Below are 20,009 nucleotides of genomic sequence, written 5' to 3'. Positions count from 1 at the left end.
CCACTCCAGAACACTCTGGAAACACTTCCTGGCACATGATGATGACATCACAGCCAGGAAGTTTACAAATACACCTGGGAGGAGGGAGGACCACACCCATTTTAAACTGCTGAACAGCCAACAGGAGGAACAGCAGCTACAATGGCAGAAACACCCAGAAAGAGAAAACTGAAATTTTCTGAGAAGAAGCTGGAGGTGCCGACAGAAGAATGCTGTCAGCACTATGATGATCTTTTTGGAAAGGCAGCCCTCAATGTGCCTGACTCAACAAAAAAACAACTCTGGCTGGAAATTCAGGAAAAAGTGAACTCCCGGGGGGTCAGCCACAGGAGTGTGGATGAGATCAAAAAGAGGTGGTATGACCTCCGCTCCCGGACCAAGGAGAGGGTGGCAGAAAGGCTCCGGGAGATGAGAGGCACAGGAGGGGGACCATCATCTGTACCACCACCCACACCCCTGGAGGAAAGGGTGGAGGAGACCCTGGAGCAGGAGGCAGTTACAGGATTTGGAGATCTGGACACCTCTGAGCCCACTACATCAACCGGTGAGTACCATGTGCTATGCCTGTACCCCCATCAATGCCATACCCCCACCCACCATGTACACAGGGGCATGCACAACCAAGATAGCAACATTTCAGGGTAGCAAACACCAGAATGATGCATTATGGGCAATGAAGTCAAGTAGGCAGTCAATAGGCAAATGTTTATTAGGAAGTGTGCAACAGATAGTAGACACTGACAGTCTGTTCCCCATGTCCCACAGGTCTCCCACAAGACACCACCACAAGCCACAGCAGCCAGGTGCCAACAGTCAGCCAGCCCCATGAGGAAAGCACAGGAGCTGCCACCACTCCCACCTGCACCACAAACACCATCCCCTTGATGTCTACACCTGCTGCAACAGTGGTTCCGGAGGCTGCGCCAGCAACAGACAGGAGTGCCACAGTACAGCTCACAGGGCATCTACCTCTGCGCTGGCGACGCAGGTTGAGGAGAGCAGGGCTGCAGGCTGAGTCCGGGCGTCCATCCACCACCATGACTGAGGCACAACTGCTCCGTGGTCAGCGCCTGCAGAACCAAATGTTAGGGAGAATTAGTCGGGTACTGCACCGCTTTGTGAGGAGCAATGAGACCAGCATGCAGCAGCTCCATGCCCAATTGGACGTCATTGGCACAAACACTGGGGACCTAGCCCTGTCCATGCGGGAACTGGTGGCTGAACTACTGTCACAGAGCGAGGGTGGGCGGCGCAGGGACCGCCAGCTGCTCCAGAGGCTGGACAGGATGGCCTCATCAATTGGCAGACTGGCAGTCAACACCACTGGCCTGTCAAGAAGGACAGTCAGCCTCCAAGTGGAAATGGGCAGGGGATGTGGCAAGAGGCCTGGGCCGGATCACACATGTGATCGATTTAATGGAGGCACGGCATGTGTCCAGGGGTACAGGGGACACCCCCCAGGACAGCGAAGAGGGCTCCACTGTGAGCAGTGTCTCTGCCACTGACACTAGGGTGCTCCAGAGTGGGAGTACCAGGCAGAGCACTGCAGAACAACCTGGGACCAGCCAGGATGGCAGAGGCCGCCGTAGGTCATAGACAAAACCCTGTCCCTGATGTTGGGGCACATGACGGCAATGTGCCCCATGCATGGTTGGCTTTTTGAAGTACATGAACAGTTTGTCATTGTAAAAAGTTCACTTTCTACACATATAAAATATTTTTTTTGTTACACTTAACAAATGGAGTTTTTGGTCAATAGGTGAGTATGGTTGAAGTTGACACGTACCTTCCAAAGTATTGGGTTGCGATGTGTTCCCGTTTCAGTCTGCCTTGATTTGCGATGCTCTGATCCCCATGATGGCGATGTGGTTGCTCCTGCTCTTCATCCTCAGAATCAGGGTCTGCAGGGGTGAGAGGTAGCCCACGTCGGGTGGCAATATTGTGCAGGATGGCGCATGCAACAACAATTTTGAATGCTGTAATGGGGGTATACTGGAGGGCACCTCCACTGCGGTGGAGGCATATGAACCTTGCTTTCAGCAAACCGAAGGTGCGTTCAATCAGGCTTCTGGTCCTCTTATGTGCACTGTTGTATCGCCTCTCGGAATCATTGCTGGGTGTTAAGAACGGAGTCATTATCCATGGCCGTAGTGCATATGCACTGTCACCTGTTGGGCACAAACATTCCACTGTTAGAAATTCCTGGTTGGTGTGCAGCATTGATCTGTGTGTATGTCTACGAGGTGTATGCAGCTCTACCTAGGAGGTATCCGTCTCCAAACTCCCCACGTTCCAGGCGTTGGTGTATCCCACTGTGCCTAAAAATGTATGAGTCATGGGTACTGCCTGGAAATTTTGCGACAATGTCAGTGATGACATAATGAGCGTCACAAACAACCTGAATATTCAGTGAGTGGGTACACTTTCTGTTGCGGAACAGATATTCCAGGTTAGCAGGGGGGCATATTTGAATATGTGTCCCATCTACACACCCTATGACATGGGGAAAGTTGGCAATCCGGTAAAATTCCAACTTGGTGCTGTTAATTTCTGCCTCATTCCTGGGTAGGTATATGAAGTGAGACGTGTGTGAGTATGGCATCTAGGAATGCCCTGAGGAACCTTGATAGTGCACTTTGAGATACCCCACCTGCCACAGCAATGACCCCCTGATAGCTCCCCGAGGCCAAGAGGTGCAGTGAGCATAGCACTTGCACATGCGTAGGGATGGCGCAGCCGCGCAGAGTCTGGCGTTCTAGCTGTGGTTTTAGTAATTCTATTAATTCTAGTATGGCTGCGCTGCTAAGTCGGTATTTGTCATATATCTCTTCCTCAGTTTGCTGAAAAAGAGTCTGCCTTGTTCTGTAAATCTTCTCCTGTCTGTGGCTCCTCCTCCTCCTCTGCTGGGCTGCGTGGACTCTCCTCACTGCTATTAGGTATATCTCCGCCATCTTGAGTAATCCAGATGCCTTCTGCGTCTCCTTTTATACTTTGGTAATGATTACCACCTGCTCTGAGTTAGTGGTAAATGGGACATGCAAACTGGGCTTTTTGCGACTAGTTGCAATTTGCGAGTTGCAATTGCATATGGTTTGCGACTCGCAAATTGCGACTTCCTATTTGCGGGTCGCAAAATGGGGTTGCAAATTTTGCGAGTCGGTAACGGCTCGCATCACTTTTTGCGAGTCGGAAATGGGATTTTTGCATCCCATTTCCGATTATGCGCAGTCGCAAATAGCGATTCGGGCCATTTGCGACTCGCAAAACTTTGCTACATCTGGCCCTAATTTCCTAAGAGAAGTGAGGAGAGACATAAATCACATTTGCTTTTCAGTTTTATTTTCTGTATTTCCTGGCAGCTAAAATGGCTTGCCTGGTGATGGTACAAGTGGCAGTCAATGATGAGACAACTAGCGTCTTTTTTCGTAGGGCCCAGCTAATGAACCTTTTGCAGGTAGTTAGCTGAGCCATCTACACAAAGAGTTGTCATCTAGATTATTTTGTGTGGCATGGGGCAGCAGTCAGAACTCTTTCCTGAGAGGTAGTGATATGAGGAAGTGACAAGATACACCACCTTCGTAAATATGCCAAAACAGAGAAAATAGCTTACCTGGAGCTAGACAAAAGTCAACATCCAGGTGAGCTAATATGTAGCGTGCTGGAGATGGTCAAGGGCCTTGAAATCTAGAAAGGCACCTGTCCTATTTTAGGTTTATATCTTCTAGTTAATCATAAAAAGAGAACACGTGATGGTTGAACCTAGACCTAAATCTCCTCACTGCTAGTCCATGTTAGTGTAGATCACACAAGTAAATATTTAGTACTATTAAAAACTTCCAAAACAATTAGCACCCTGATAATATCACATTGAGGCTCAGAGGGATGAGAGCATTGAGGAGAGACAAAAAATAAAGCCATAGGTAAGTAGCTCCACCATAATCCTGATCTTCCATCACTCCTGCATGTGGAGGATACCCCTTCATCTTCACCGTTTGCTAGGTGCGTTTTTCTTTCCCTTGTCCCATGAAACTCCATTCTTGCCATCTCCACAATTCATGGAAAGATAGAGCAATTCTTGCAGAATCTCTGGCAAGTTCAATGTATGGTATGCATAAATATACCCCTTTCTCTGGAGATCAGCTCAGATCCTCACAGTGTACCCTAATGGATTCCTCACTTGATACACCATCAAGGCGACCAATTCCGTAATCACAGTTTCATTTTAAGTTCAATCCGCCATCCATTGTTATGTGTAGGCAGTACCACAAAGATTTTTTTAAATAAATGACCACCTTATCTGTCACCTCAGGTGGAAATCATCCAATTCAAAGATGAAATCCTCTCTTTAGACGGTCAAAAGTTTTTTTTTCAGTCTAGCTACACAAAAGATACAATCACATGACACTTGAAGGAAAAAATCACTCTCACGTCTACTTTTGCCTCTATTGTCTCTTTCTGTCGCATGGACCTTTCCCCCAGTGGACTCTAGGATCTTTTCCTCTCTATCATCCCTGTTAAGCCCTCATGCTTACTCTGCACTACCATTATCATCCTAGCAATGGTTTCATTTTTCTTCCTTCAGTTGTCATACAGGGTATTGGCCAATCAGAGCAGGCTTTTCTTTCTTTCTTTCTTTTCTTTCTGACCGACTCGCAATTTGCAAGTCTCAAAATCGGATGCAGAATGGTGTCTCAGACACCTTCTGCGACTCGCTATGGGGTCGCAAAGACCCACCTCATTAATATTCATGAGGTGGGTCGCATTTTGCGACCCCATGGCGAGTCCCTGCACTCACAGGGATGGTGGCCTGCTGTAGCCAGCAGACCTCCATGTCTGTGAATGATTTGTAAATAAAGCAGGTTTTTTTTTTCATTTTGCAGCCCGTTTTCCTTAAAGGAAAACGAGTTGCAGAATGAAAAAAATACCGAAACCATTTGTTTTTGTTTTTTTCAGAGTAGGCAGTAGTCCATCGGACCACTGCCTGCTCTGAAAAAATATTTTTTTCGACATTCACAAAGGGGAAGGGGTCCCATGGGGACCCCTTCCCTTTTGCGAATGAGTTACCACCAGTGTGACACTGGTGGTAACTGCGAGTTGATTTGCGACCGCATTCGCGGTCACAAAGCAACTCTGAATTGCAATGCGTGTCGCAAATAGGAAGGGAACACCCCTTCCTATTTGCGAGTCGCATTCACAAATTGCGAGTCGGTACCGACTCGCAATTTGTGAATGAGCATCGCAAAAGGCTTTTTGCATGGCGCAAACTGCGATTTTTGCAGTTTGCGTCATGCAAAAAGCTTTCTACATCTGGCCCTTTGCCACTATTTACTATGTAGGGGAGGATATGATGAGCTGTGATCTACTATGGGCCCACCTGGAAAGCTATCACCCCCTTCAGACTTCCTCATTGTAAGTGGAGGAAGCTTTCAGAAAGAGTTCAGATGGTAAAGCTCCCAGGCCACAAGGGACACCTATGGACATTTTCACTTGCAACATCGAGCTCTAGGGTCCGCTGCTTACAAACCTGTTTCATAACTCCTTGTGTAGCAGGTCTTTCTCTTCCTACTACCTTTCTCTTAGTTTGTTTTTCCCTCTCCTTTTTGGGAAATGTCTGATAAGGAAAAACAAGTGCCAGTCCCCAAAAATGAGTGCCAGTGGCTCGCACCAGCAACCAACTGTTCAAATTAAATACTGCTGATATTTGAGAAATGAGCAAGCAAGAATCATTCCCGTAGGCTGATGTTCATACATACCTCCATGGATGACCTTGTATACATTTTTCTTCTGAGCAATATGTGTTCCACTATGCCATAACATGTTGATACTTCAAATTTATAAAGGAATTACATTTCAGCTAAAAGCAAGCACAACCTTCATACTTCACTAAACATTTGAGGCAGATAAACAGTGAATTAGGGTGCAATATTTGTAAAATGTTTCCTCCCTCCTTATTGGGGTCTAAAAGTATTGCAAATAGCAATTACCCTAATGTCAACGCACAACAGGCAGACCTCGACAGCAGTTTCTGATTCAGCTAAACTAATCTGGTAAACTCTGCAATTTGAGGTATAATACAGGTAGCAGTGGACAGAAAAGTGGCTATCTAGGATGAACCAAGCCATGAGTGAACAGTGACCCCGAGCCAAAGGGGAATTTAACATTTGTCAGTGTTCTAAGGTACTCAATGCATGAAGATTGTTCAGAAACCTTCATAGATATAGAAGGAGGAACTCGAACTGCAGTTGCTAGCTGACATTCCTGCCAAGTGCCATGCATGTAGTGTTAGAGTAATGCAATTTAAATTCCCGCAGTACCGTATGATCGGTAATCTGTCACACAAACAAGGCGAAGAGAAAGCTAGGCGGGGTATCTCTAATTCTATGCCTTGTTGTAAATGGCTCTGCTCTTTTTAATTAGCTCCCACACAGTGATACCTAGTGGCATTCACCTTTGTTAGTCAAAACAGATGTAAGAGTGCTCCTGCCACATGAGTATGCTTACATAAGCACCTAAAAAGAGGCTGTCTTACCCGACCAGTCCTGAGAGTGTTCCAGAACTATGTTGCAGCTGTTGGTAAGAGTATTTGGGCCAAGTACATGGGGCGGGTTACCAATTGCTGGCTATAGTGCTGTAGTGCATGGATGGCAAAATAAATCTAATACCTTCTCACTGCACTGTTCACTTTGGACTAGTAAATGCCACTAGTACCTTCTCCAATCCTTATTTAATTTACTTTTAGCACATCATGATCATAGGCCTAAGTAAACTGGGCTCTAGGTTAGTGCCCTTTCCATTTCTGGTGCTTTTCAGCAGTTTTAACATCTTCTTAGAGTTTCTAGTTGCTTAAATGGGTGTAATTTCTGTTATTTATAGTTTTCCCTCATCTTCAATGCTTGATTTTGCTTGCGAGAAAGTGTCACTCATAGTCGTTGAATGTCACTCATAATTACACTGAAATTGTGAAAATGTCACACATAAGCAATCTGAAACCTTGGCAGCTATGAGCTGATCAGCTTAGCTGATTCAGAATTTGCTGTTGAGGTCTGCTTGATGTGGGTTTGGATCCCAGCTGGAGCTACTCCACCCAACTTTCTCGCGTATGTAGTTAGTTGCATGAAAGTATGTGGGTCGGGGTTGACCATTTAGAGATCGTGAGAGGAACAGAGGGTAGGGAGCTGGAAGAGAGAACATGCTGGAGGACATTGGATTGTCCCTCAGATATATTGAAATCATACTTGTCAGTGAAATAGGAAGCAACAGCAGCTGCGGTAATTCTCAAGGTATGAGAATGAAAGTGGCTAATAAGACAAAGATTCACAGAGTAAATAAACATCTAAGTTCTTGTTTAATGTAAGCGTAAAGAAAGCCAATTAACACTTGCGTTGATTGGTAAAGCAGGTAATGACCACCCAGAGGTCTTCCCTGGGCTCAGGAGCACTAGGTGATGTTGTAATCGGGTGATGGGCTTCAGATGGAAATACATGGAGGCCTGGAGGACCCTCTCCTACTACCTCAGATCTAGCTACCACTACCCAGTCCTTCACAGCACACAGATCCCAGTTTTCTTACTTGTACCCTTGCTGTTTGCTTGCAGTGACCAGTCCTATGCTCCTGGCCTTATTCTGGTCTTTGTCAAATCATGACATCTTTCAGCAGCAGATACTTTATATTCACAAAAGTATAATATGAAGAACAAAACGAGAGAGAAGCTATCTAATTGAACAGATACATATAATATTTAGCACAGCCTTTATCAAGGAAGCATGCAAGCTGGACCTCCATGTGGGAGATGAGATATTAGTATCCTCATGGCAATTGCAAAACATTGTTTTGAATTCAGGTGACACAGCTTTCTTTATACTATAAAGATGATGAGGAAGAAAAACAGTCAAAATGGCAATGGTAACAGGGTATTAGGAAGGAGACCGCAGTGTTTATTTTTTACAGCACATACATGGTTTCATACATGTTTTCATGATATCAAACAGTGATGCACATCTCGTCATTAGAACTGATGTTCTTAGTGTTTTAGCAGTACGCTGATATATGTGGACACGTGGAGCCTTATTCCCAAAGATACTACTCTTAAACCCCTTTGTGAATAGCAAACAATCAAAAACTTACACAAAGGTGTAAGTTTACTTTTGTGAATCAGACCCTGGTTTATTTACAAATCAATTCAAATCATATGAACCATATTTAAAAGGTCTGTGCCATGGCCTGGAACCGGATGAGGTTCTTACCTGCTAGTATTTCACGAGGAGCTTTGGCAGCTTACATGCTTTTATAGTTTATTAACATTGTTATTCTGGGATCCCACACACCCTAGAATCCAATATGGGCCGCATATAATTATTTACTCTTAATTGACAGACGGATGAACTGATATATTCTAATCTTTTTTTTCAGATACAGAGGAATGGCAAGAGGAAGAGGACCAGCTGCACGTCCCTTTCTCCGGCGAACGCTCCTCTCACGATGAAATGGTCAGAAAGTCAAAGGAGTTTTATGAGATGCTCAATAAAAGAAGATCTGTCCGATTTATAAGTAGTGAACCGGTCCCGAGAGAGGTCATTGACAATATCATCCGAGCAGCAGGTAACGCATGCTATTGAACTTTTGTTGGTCTTCATAAGACTGGTGCAGTAGGAGTAATGCCAAAAGGTTTATGTTGGTTAGACAATTAGGAAATTGTAAAGGAAGTCATTTCCTAACAACTGCTTTGCTCGTGTACGCATGGCCCATGCATTATAAGGAGATTCACTGACTTCATTTCTGTAAGCAATCGAGAGGCATTAAGCAGCAGGCATTTTAGAATTATTGACCCCAGTCACGTGGCTGTGGACTGAAAGGCAAAGTTAATATTTCTGAAATATGTCAATGTGGAGTGGACCAAAAATTTTATGTAAAAAACGAGAGAGCAATAGAGCTCCTTATCTGTCTGGACCCCTGAGATCTCTTATGGAAAAATATGTTAGATTTCCCTCTTCATTTTCCTCCCTGAATCCCCCTTTCCTCCTACCTCTCTAGTGCAAATCAGTGGTAGAATTGTTAATTATTTATTGCCCTTTGAACTGAGGCCCAGATTTACAAAAATGCAGTGCAGTGCAGCAACCAATGTTGCTACATTGCGTGAGAGAGGAAAAGTGCAGGAATGCACCATCTCTACTAAGATATGTCACTGTTGTGCTCTCTCCCAAGCACTGGCACACAATAAGGCTATCTATTGTCTAAATATACCTCTTTACTATGGTGCAATGGTGTCTGTATCAAGTCTACCATAGGTTTTGTAGGTGTCTGTGCTAACACGTCCCAAACTAGATAATTTACTCACTCTGGGACTCGTTTTAGGCCGATGGATCTTTTGACCCTGTTCCAAGTCTCCTTAGGACGAGATCTCTACTCAACATGTCAATCAATGGATTAATAACCTCATCAATAATCACAATAGCAAGTCAATCAAGGTAATCAATAACATTTAAGAAGAGTCGAAACACACCATGACCTTTCAGTCATGAATAACCACACCAGATTTACACTCTAGTAGCAAGTTTATTAGTCTCAAAACCATAAAACACATCAACATAGTTATAACGTGGCAACTCGAATAAGATTTCAACAAGGAAAAAGTCATGAACATTAGAACATAGTACGACGTTTGTATTAACTTTAGCAGAGTATCATTAGCGCATTATTCAACAAAGCATAGATTCAGTCATTTGTCTATTTGCATCATCCTGTGAACTCCTTAACTAACCACGAATTAGCTTTAGCATGTTGGACTTCATGCAAAACAATTTAGCAACATCACCTTAGAAAACATCTAACTATGGTCTCTGTCAAAAGAAGCAGTTGGTACCTAGAAAGGAAAGGCAAACAGACAATTACAATTTCATCATTATATAATTACCCTCCGTAATGGGTCAGCATACAGAGTCAGTCTTCGTCCTCAGGACATCAGTTGATTCGCCATCAGCCAGGAAACTCAGCAAAGTTTAGCAAGACGGGGCAAATGAGGTACTTCTCTCATAAGGAGGAAAAGTATACTGGCAGAACGGGAATAGTGTAAGGATGGTTTTAAGAATCAAACAGCAAAGTCTTTAGGTAGAATGACAGGGTATCAATCTAACGGCATGAATGGCTTCTTCGGGGTCATTTCTCTCTCCTCCTCGATTTCTCCTTGGGTCCGATAGTTATACCAAATTTGTTGTACAGTCCCCTAATTTCTGATTGGATAAGTTTTGGCGCACCATTATCTCCATCCAATGGTTTACCAGTCGTGCCCCCCAAAATTGTCACCCCATAACAGTTCTCACGTAGTTTATTGGTTCTTGTGATTGACGTCTCCAACGGGCAGAATGTCCGGTATGATTTCATGTTCATGTGGTCCTCTCGCATCTCCAGTCAGTAGTCCCATTGTCTATACCGGTTTAGGCGACCTTGTACCTGTTACAAGTCTACACTGTTGCATTCGGCAAAAATGTTCGAATTTCATGAGAACGGATCTACTACGGTTACATACATCCTCTAGCTTTTGGAAAAGTACGAGTAAATGCCCTTCAGCAAGTCATCACACTGTACGTTAGAAAAACACATTTAATATGAAACCAGGCAGCTAGGCCTCGACTCATGCTAACTAAGGCCTAATGACTAATTTGCAAAACCTTAACACATATAACTCGTAATACTAGTATAAAACCCATACATTAACACATTAATTCTTCACTATTAGTCAATTTCATTAGTCATCGTATACATTGGTGGCCTCTCCCCGTGGGCACATTTCGAACACATGTTTAGTAAGGCACATTAATAAATTTTCTATGCTGCATTATTATGCATTAGTTCATAAACATGTCATGTTAATTTTCATTATAAGAGCAACGCTCTCACAATCCCTCCTCTGATGACACTTGTCATCACATAAAACCTTTCCCTTCACAACCTTTCACTTTCTTAATTCACGCATTTCAATTTCTTCCTCCTTTTACATTTTTCATAAATTCCTTTGAATATTTTCTCCTTTTTCTTCTTTTCTTTCCTCTTATTATGTTTTGACAATTTTCCCTTAATTCTTTTACTAATTATATATATTAACCATAATCCGAATAAACAAGCTCTGACAATTAATATTCCCTGTATTATTTTTCCCAATATCCCATTCCAAAGGTCTTTAAACCAGTTTCCCACTTTAGCAAATCCCTTTCCAACCTTTTCCCAAACTCCAGGTTCTTTCAGTTCCTTCAAATCTGTACTATCTTTTGTTAGGTTAGTAAGCATACTTCTTATCTTATCACTATTATCAGGAATGAATGCACAACAGTGGCGCTCATTAAGCATTCTACAAACTCCGCCACTTTTCGCAAAAAGAATGTCTAAAGCAAGTCGGTTTTGAAGTCATAGCTCTTTCCGCAGCAAGTTCAGTATCCATCAGGAGTATAGCCCCTGTGAAGTTTGTCAGCATGTTATCTACAATAGTAGACAACTTTCGAATCTTTATCGAGTTCAAGATAACTCCCACTGAAGGAATTATGGCTCCAAATATGTCACCTACGACAGCAGCCGCTGTCTCTCTCTTTTGTCTAGCATGATGTAATTCAGACATTTTAGGAATTTGCTTTAAGTCATCAATCTGATAGATCTTTGGAAAAACTATTCCCAAATAACATGTCCCATACCATCCCTTTGGAAGATGGTAATAAGCATTAAGTCCACATATGTAATAGACCCCAGGGATCGCTGGATCGTGACCATTTAATATGAACGTCCACTTACTCTGAAACAAAAACACATGTCTGCATTCACTCGTTCACACAAATAAAGTGTCATGATCAGATTTTGGCCTATATATACAAAGCTTTACTACATGCAGTGCATCTATAGCTAATTTGACCTGAGTCTTTATTGCACTATAAGCATAGTCATTTGCAAACATTCATTTTTCTAATCCTTTTTCTAGCTTCTCTTTTAATGCTTTTCTCATATCATCAGTGTGATCTAAGAAGCTCTTCTCTACAGGGGTTAGTAAGCACGTTAGATTATTGCGGTGCGCATAAGCTGTCCCAAATGTCAGTGTTGGCTCAAAGAAACCCCTAACTATTTTTATGTTATGCTCCTTAGCTGTTTTACTCAAAAAATCAATTATAGGCACAAAAGAAAACACTACATCTAAATTAGAATAGAAGTACTGAATATATTCTTGATCATACAACCTTGTTAATAACAAACTACAACTTATCCCATAGGTTAGTGGCAAGCTATGGTAAGTAACCCCCTCTTGTACTGACGAAGGAATTTTCGTGCACACATAACAGTTCTTCGCATCCATTGTCTCAACGTATTCATTCAACAAGCGATAGAAGACATTAGTAGATAGTTCCCTTTTTGTATTAGTTCCCTCATGCAAATATTTCGTATCCTGCTCAAACTTTTCCCATGGTGTTAGTGTAGCAGTTTCAGGAATTGAAGCATTGTTAATCTCACTCTTATCCACCAATGGCATTCCCACAATCACAGCCATTATCACTATTGCACATACAACACCCAAAACAATACTCAAACATGCACAACTCCTACCCCTATTACTATTATTTCTAATGTTACTCATGATCTGTAAAGAATCAGTGAGCAGAATAATATAAAGCAAACAATCAACTGAGGAAGATCTAAAGCTCTTTTTTTTTTTGTGCAAAGTCTCTCTTTTGGCAAGTATTTAGAGCGTTTCACTCACTCCCAGGATCCTTGTCAAATCAGGTTAGCAGCTTGTCACAATCGGTTTTCAAAGTCAATTCAGGTTAACAGTGTCACATCCGGTAATTTATCAGTCTCTTTTTCTCAGCTTCTCAGCTTTATTTTATATTTAACACAATCTCTCTTTTCTGTGGGCGACTTCAGGTACTGTAGTATTGACCTGGAATTTCACGATCAAAACAGAATGCCAAAAATTCTTGTTGCCACTCAGCTGATGTTGCATGCGCCCATTCAGGACCTGCGTACCTTCTGTTTGCAACTCTCTTTCTTTTCAGTTTACGATCACCCTGTAACTCTTCTTCACTCAGATCTTCCTTCCTTGTTGTATCGACTTCTTCCTCTAGTGTTTCGTTAATAACCACTTTCTCCTTTGCAGCTTGCGACTCTGGCCATTTATCTCCTTTCAGTGTCCTTTTATTGTTTGACTTTTCAGGTTGCTGGTCAATGCCCTCCTCTTGTGCTCTGGTGTTTTATCTTGTTGGCTCTGCAAACGGCTCAGGAGGAGTCAGAACACTTTGACTTCCTTCCGCCTCGACTCCTCCGCCTTCTGAGTCTGTCAGGGGTTCAACTTCAAACCTGTATCCGTCTGCTTCTGGGAGAACCTCTCTTCGGGTCAGTTCTACAGGTGCCTCAGTTGAGATAGGCTCACTGTCACCCTGCTGGATACTGTTTACTAGTTGAGTGACCAAGCCGTCCTCAATGGGCTCTCCTCCAGTCTCAGTTCCCCTTTGATTACTCTCCGGCCCTGAGACTTCCTTTCCTACAGCTGTTATTCTCGACAACTCAAGTTCCTCATCAGTTGGACACGTCACTTTCTTTGTGTGACTGGCATGGATCCAATTTTGAAGTCCTGCGCATTTCACAGCAGTAGTAGTTGTCAGTATCACTTGATACGGCCCCTTCCAACGTGGCTCCAAACACGACTTCCTCACGTGTTTCTTGACAACAACCCAATCACCGGCTTTCAGAGTGTGACCTGGATCATTTATCGGTGGCAGTGTGGTTGCTTTCACCTGGTGAGAGAAAGAGCGGACCATGTCAGCCAGACCCTTGCAGTAGTCCAACACCATATCATCCGTGATATTCACAAGAGCATTTGGAGGCACTGCGGGCAATCTCATAGCTCGGCCCATAAGAATTTCATGAGGAGACAGTCCTGTTTTCTTGCGGGTGTGTTTCTTATTGACATCAGCACTAAGGGCAACGCATCTGGCCATTTCAAATTGGTAGCTGCGCACATTTTTGCCATTTTCGACTTCAAGGTACCATTCATCTGCTCCACTAGTCCTGATGCTTCAGGACGGTAGCTACAGTGCAACTTCTGCTCAATGTTCAGTGCAGCACACAAGAGCTTAATCACCTCATTGTTGAAGTGACTTCCCCTATCTGACTCTAAAGAGATTGGAAACCCGAAACGTGATATCAATTCCCTAAGCAGCAGCTTCGCTACTGTGAGACTGTCATTTCTACTTGTAGGGTAAACTTCAATCCAGTGACTGAAAGTGCACACAATCACCAACACATACCTCAGACCTCCACACACAGGCATCTCAATAAAATCCATCTGCATTCTGCTAAATGGACCTCCTGCTCTCCCAATGTGGCTCAAATTTACTAGGGTCCCTTTCCCCGCATTCATCTGCTGACAGATGATGCACCTGTGACAGATAACTTCTGCAGCTTGTCTGAATTTTGGATTGAACCAATCGATTTTGAACAACCTGATCATTGCGTCTCTCCCAACATGTGCTTGACCATGGTAAAACCTCGCAAATTGTGACAGAAGGCTGTTTGGCAAAACCATTTCCCCTCATCTGAAACCCACAAATCATCAGGTCTCTGTACACATTGCATTTTGAGCCAAGAACGTTTCTCCTCCCTGCTGGCACGTCCCTGCAACAATTTTAACTCATCCAGTGTGTCAACCACCCTTAATGCATAACCTGAGCATGTTTCATTTTCAGTTTCAGGTAACAATTCCCACTGATCTTGGACCGATATACAGTTCAATGCACAAAGCCTTGCGACTTGATCTGCATATCCATTTCCCAGTGACATAAAGTCTTGTGACTTAACATGAGCATTGCATTTCACCACAGCAATTTCAAGAGGTAACTGAATCGCATGCAACAATTCCTTAATTCTTTCGCCATTTTTCACTCGAGATCCAGAAGAGGTCAGGAAACCCCTCTGTGACCATAACTGGCCAAAATCATGGACAATTCCAAAACCGTATCTGCTGTCAGTATAGATAGTGACTTTCAAATGTTTCAAACGTTCGGCGGCATGGCATGCCCTAGTAAGAGCAACCAATTCAGCCACTTGAGCAGAGTATACTCTTTCGAGCCAGGCTGCTTCTAGGATACCAGAAATTGTACACACGGCATATCCGGCTCTCCGTACTCCTACTGAGTCTCTCAGGCATGAACCATCAACAAAGATAATATAATCATTTTCTTCTAATTGGGTGTCTTTAATGTCAGGTCTCGGTTTGGTGCACAGATCGGTTACCTCAAGACAATCATGTTCTACTTCCTCAGCATCATCAATATCTGCATTTTCATTGGGAAGCAAAACTTGCCGGGTTCAACACAGTACATCTCTTTAGAGATACATTTGGTGACCCCAGTATAATTGTTTCATATTTAGTCAGGTGTGCATTTCTCATATGCTGAGTCTTTGTTCGGGTAAGTAATATTTCGACTGAATGTGGGACCATTACTGTTAAGGGATGTCCCATCACTATACCTTCACAGGGAGTGAGGCTTTGACCAACTGCTGCAACTGCACGCAAACAACCCGGTAAGGCTACTGCAACTGGGTCCAAAGTAGCTGAAAAATATGCTACTGGACGGTTTGTACCGCTATGGACCTGTGTCAGAACAGACAAAGAACAAGCATCACAATCATGACAAAACAGTAGAAAGGGCTTTGTGTAATCAGGCATACCTAAAGCTGGTGCCCTACACATACTCTCCCTCAATTCAATGAATGCCCTCATCTCTTTCTCGGACAGAGTTATGGCACCCGGGCCATCCCGAATTTCCTTGACAGTCAACCTCACCAAAGGTTTAGAGATGATCGAGAAGTTGGGAATCCACTGGCGACAGTAGCCCACCATTCCCAAAAACATTCTAACGTCTCTCTTGCATGTCGGGGGATTCATCTGCAGTATGGCTGTCACTCTTTCTTTAGATATTTTCCTCGACCCTTTCTCAATCAAATGGCCTAAGTACTTCACCTCTTTCTGACAGTACTGTAGCTTCTTTGGGGACACTTTATGTCCATTCTTTCCCAAATGATTCAGCAAAGCAATAGTATCATGCCTGCAATTATCTTTATTCTTGGACACAATCAACAAGTCATCAATGTACTGCACCAAAGTCGAACTAAAAGGCAGTTCTAATGATTCCAAATCTTTCTTCAATATCTGATTGAAGATGGAGGTTGATTCTGAAAACCCTTGAGGAATTCTAGACCAACTGTAAACCTTGTCCAGGAATTTGAAACTGAAAAGAAACTGGCTGTCCTCATGAAGAGGCACTGAAAAGAATGCTTGAGACAGGTCCACGACTGTGAACCACTCTGCATCACACAGAACCTGAAACATAATCACGGACGGATTTGGCACTATGGGACAACACTTCACCACAATTTCATTAACCTTCCTCAGGTCTTGGACAATTCGGACTTTCCCACAAGGTTTTTTCAGACCCATTATTGGTGAATTACATGGGCTGCTCATCACTTCCTTCAGGACCCCTTGCTTCACGAAGTCTGCAATCACTTGTATAAGGACATCTTATGCCATGTGGTACTGCGGTACTTGGGGAAACACTGCATTTGGCTTCACCTCTACCTTAACTGGTTCTACTCCTTTTATCAATCCCACTTCCTTTCCTGTCAAGTACCATACTTTCTCTGTCACTGTTCCCTGTAATTCGACGGGCATGTCAGTCATTGAGAACATCGGGAAGAAGCTTATCAACGGGTACTTCTCATCTGTAGTCTCAGTTTCTGCCTCTGAGATCTGACCATCATCCCCTTCATCCTCACTATTTGTCTGCACCTCGATTCCCTCATTGGAACAGGTAATCGAACACGTCTTACACAGCAAGTCTCTTCCCAGTTGGGATACGGGACATGAATCACAGACCACAAACCTATGTAATCCTTGGAAGGTACCGATTTCAACCGGATCTGTAATCGGATTTGTCAGGAGCTGATTCGCTACACCTACCACTTTTATAGTGCGTCCTGATAATGGCAACTTCGGAACTTCTGCACTAGCTCCTGTGTCAACCAGGAATGAAACCTTGTGACCCATCAACTTTCCCTGTACATAGGGTCCCCTCTGATATACTTCTAGGGACGCTGCAAGCCTGCACTCCTCACTATCTGAACAATCATCCGACCATTCATCGTTTATTCCATTCTCACCACGCAATGGGAACTGTTGTACTGTATCATTTTGACTCATTATTTGGTCTGAGGAAGCATCACATGTTGCTGTCCCATCGGAGCTAATGGCAACTGCATCTGCTGTCTAGGTACAATGGGAACCTGCTGTTGTACTTGCTGCACTTGCACTGGTTGCATATGCAGCATTTGCATTTGTTGCATAGTCTGGAGAACCTGCATCTGCATTATGTTATTCTGGAAGTTCGGATTTGAACCTCTCATTCTTGAACCCCTCACATTTTGAAATGTACCGACATCATTGCTTTGTTGAACAACACCATCCTGCACCATCATTGGGCAATCCCGCTTCCAGTGTCCAACGCCCCCGCACGCGTGACATGGTAACACCTTTTTCATCCCTTGCACATCATTTTGAACCACAGCTGTATTCAAGTCTGGACCGCGGCTCACAAAACCTCCTTGACCTTGGCCTCTTGGTTGTGCCTGAAACATCCCATTCCTTTGCTGTTGCTGCTGTACCATCTGCTGTACTCCATTTCCCTGCATTCCTGCCTGAGCTGCTTTAATTTGCATCACCATCCCCTTTTCTTTCAGCTTTTTCTGTTTTAGCTCAATCTCATCACTACAGTACTTCGCATACTGCAATACCTCATCAATCGGCTTCGCTTGCCAACAGATCAAATGATTCTTAATCATCTGGCCAACCCTTCAACAAATCTGAACACAAGGTGATTCATGTCTTTCGGCTCTATGACCTCTGTACCACTGTAGTGTTTGAACGCCTTTAACAACCTCTCATAGTAAGCATGTATCGACTCCTTTCCTTCCTGCGCCGTTCAATCAATCTTCTGCCAATCAGTAACTTTTGGCGACACTTTCTGCTTTAAGAATTCAATCACCTTATGGTAATACCTCATCACATCAGGAGACTGTGCTCCTGTAATTTTGTCCCTTGTCGGCTCTTCTGTCGGCCAATCCACACCCCTCTTGCACTCAAGCCACAAGTCTGCTGGGACTATAATCTCAAACAATGTATTCAATTCTTCCCAAGGACACTTTGCACGTTTCACAAACCTGTCTGTTTGCTGATACCACTCTATTGGCTTTTCCTTCAACCTGGGATAATCGTTAGTGAATGACAGAATGTCACCTCTAGACCACGGTACATGGACTAAAACCCCTCCAGCTGTTTCTCTCATTGGTAACATCTTTATTGTCCCTGTGTCTGGTGCAGCTTTCGCCTTGCTTCGGTTCTGGGCATTCACTTTTCTCTTTATCTCTCTTCTTTGCCCATCTGCCTTCCCACTTCTCTAGTGCTCCCCAGATTTGAGCACTCTGTAATATCTCTTTGAGGTGTGCCTTCATTCCGGTAGATCTCATGTGATCAAAATCTTTGGTTTCAAAGTCTAACCTATAACTCCTCTTCAAGTGCTTAGTATTGTCTAAGTCTATGCCGTATTTGTCTGCTGCATTCGCCAATCTCTGATGCACCCTGCTCACTTCCTTGGTTATTTTGGGGCACAGAAACCTCAATTCTGCTTCAGTGTGTGATTCTAATCTGTTCACCCCCATAGTTCCTTCTACCAACTCTGTAGCTTTCACCCCCAGTCTCACAAAATTCAGATATACCTCTATTTCTGATCGCTCTGTAGTCACTGAAGTATTCTGTGGAGTGTTGAGTCAGTCTATCCACTCGTTCAATTGTTGCACGGTTAAACCTTGCAACAAGACATTTCCAGTCTGCATCATTGATGTCTGTGTCGTATTTGTACTCATTACCTGTGGGGTTAATGTACCTAACCCTGCTTGCCTCATTGTCTCTAAAGGAACCCTAATCGGACTGAAGTCTAACAATGACCTAGATCCTTCTGCTGTGTGTTCTCTCTGCATCATTCCTTTGGAGCTTCCGATGAACCCTCCTCTTATCGCTACTTGAGTCATTATGCCTTGATCGCATACACTAGGCTTTGCTTGCGCATACATCGGTACCGGTGGACCAACAGTAATTGGCAATGATATAGCAGCTGGTGTCTGTCCAGTTCCCAAGCCCTGTGGAGCATTAACTCCCATATCTTGATTCATCATGGGTGCTGTAGCTGCTGACTGTGTTCCCGCGACCAAAATATAATCCGGAACCACCTGTTGCTGCGGCTGGGGCAGCAGTTGTGGAGTTGACTCAATCTGTACTAACTTTGATCTAGTATATGCCGGAGCAGGCGGCACCATTAAGCTCGTAGTCGTCTCTAGTACTGGGACATCAGGGTAGAGCCTCTGAATTGGCGGTGGCTGCAACTGTATCTGTGTGCCTGGTGCAGTAGATACACTGACACCATTCTGTATCAAAACTGTATAGCGTGTCTTTATTGTATCCATGTTTCCCTGATTTTGTGTCGGACCTTCAGGACCTGCACTAGTACTCGGTCTGTCACTTTTTATGGCATGTGGCGGCGGTCGGTTATGTAGCAGCTGATTTAGAAATTCATTGTCATCTGAATCATCTACATCTGCCCAAGACTTCTGAGTCTCTTTTGGCTTACTAGAGCCCTTATCTGTTTTACAAGTGGCCTTCTTTCCCTGTATCTCAGCTTCTTGAGTTATGGCCGGAAACATTCTTACTCCGTCTACTATTCCCCTTCTCCACATTTTGGTTTCATCATCCCACCTAGTCTCCGCTAGAGTTTTTTTCTGCTTTTCTCATTCTTTTCATGAATTTCTGCTGTCTCTGTCGTATGGCCATTAAATCCCAAATCACTAATGCCTCAAACTGAGCTGGTCTCGGAGGTGGTTTTTGCTCACTTAACACCCTCCGCAAATTTTCCAAAATTCTTATATTGAAC

At 43.7% G+C, this 20,009-nt stretch overlaps 1 protein-coding gene across 1 annotated transcript in view; it reads left to right on the top strand.

Annotated features, from left to right (window-relative positions):
- IYD (iodotyrosine deiodinase) overlaps positions 1-20,009 on the top strand; it is a 217,439-nt gene that overhangs the window by 143,769 nt on the left and 53,661 nt on the right. Inside the window, exon 2 of the mRNA XM_069234296.1 lies at positions 8,410-8,598. Within this exon, the coding sequence (XP_069090397.1) occupies positions 8,410-8,598 (189 nt within the window). The remainder of the gene's footprint in view (positions 1-8,409; positions 8,599-20,009) is intronic.

Source organism: Pleurodeles waltl, chromosome 5 (assembly GCF_031143425.1).
Source record: "Pleurodeles waltl isolate 20211129_DDA chromosome 5, aPleWal1.hap1.20221129, whole genome shotgun sequence".
NCBI classification, from domain to species: Eukaryota; Metazoa; Chordata; class Amphibia; order Caudata; family Salamandridae; genus Pleurodeles; species Pleurodeles waltl.
Note: the sequence above shows the minus strand (reverse complement) of the source record. Positions and strands in the feature narration are given on the sequence as shown.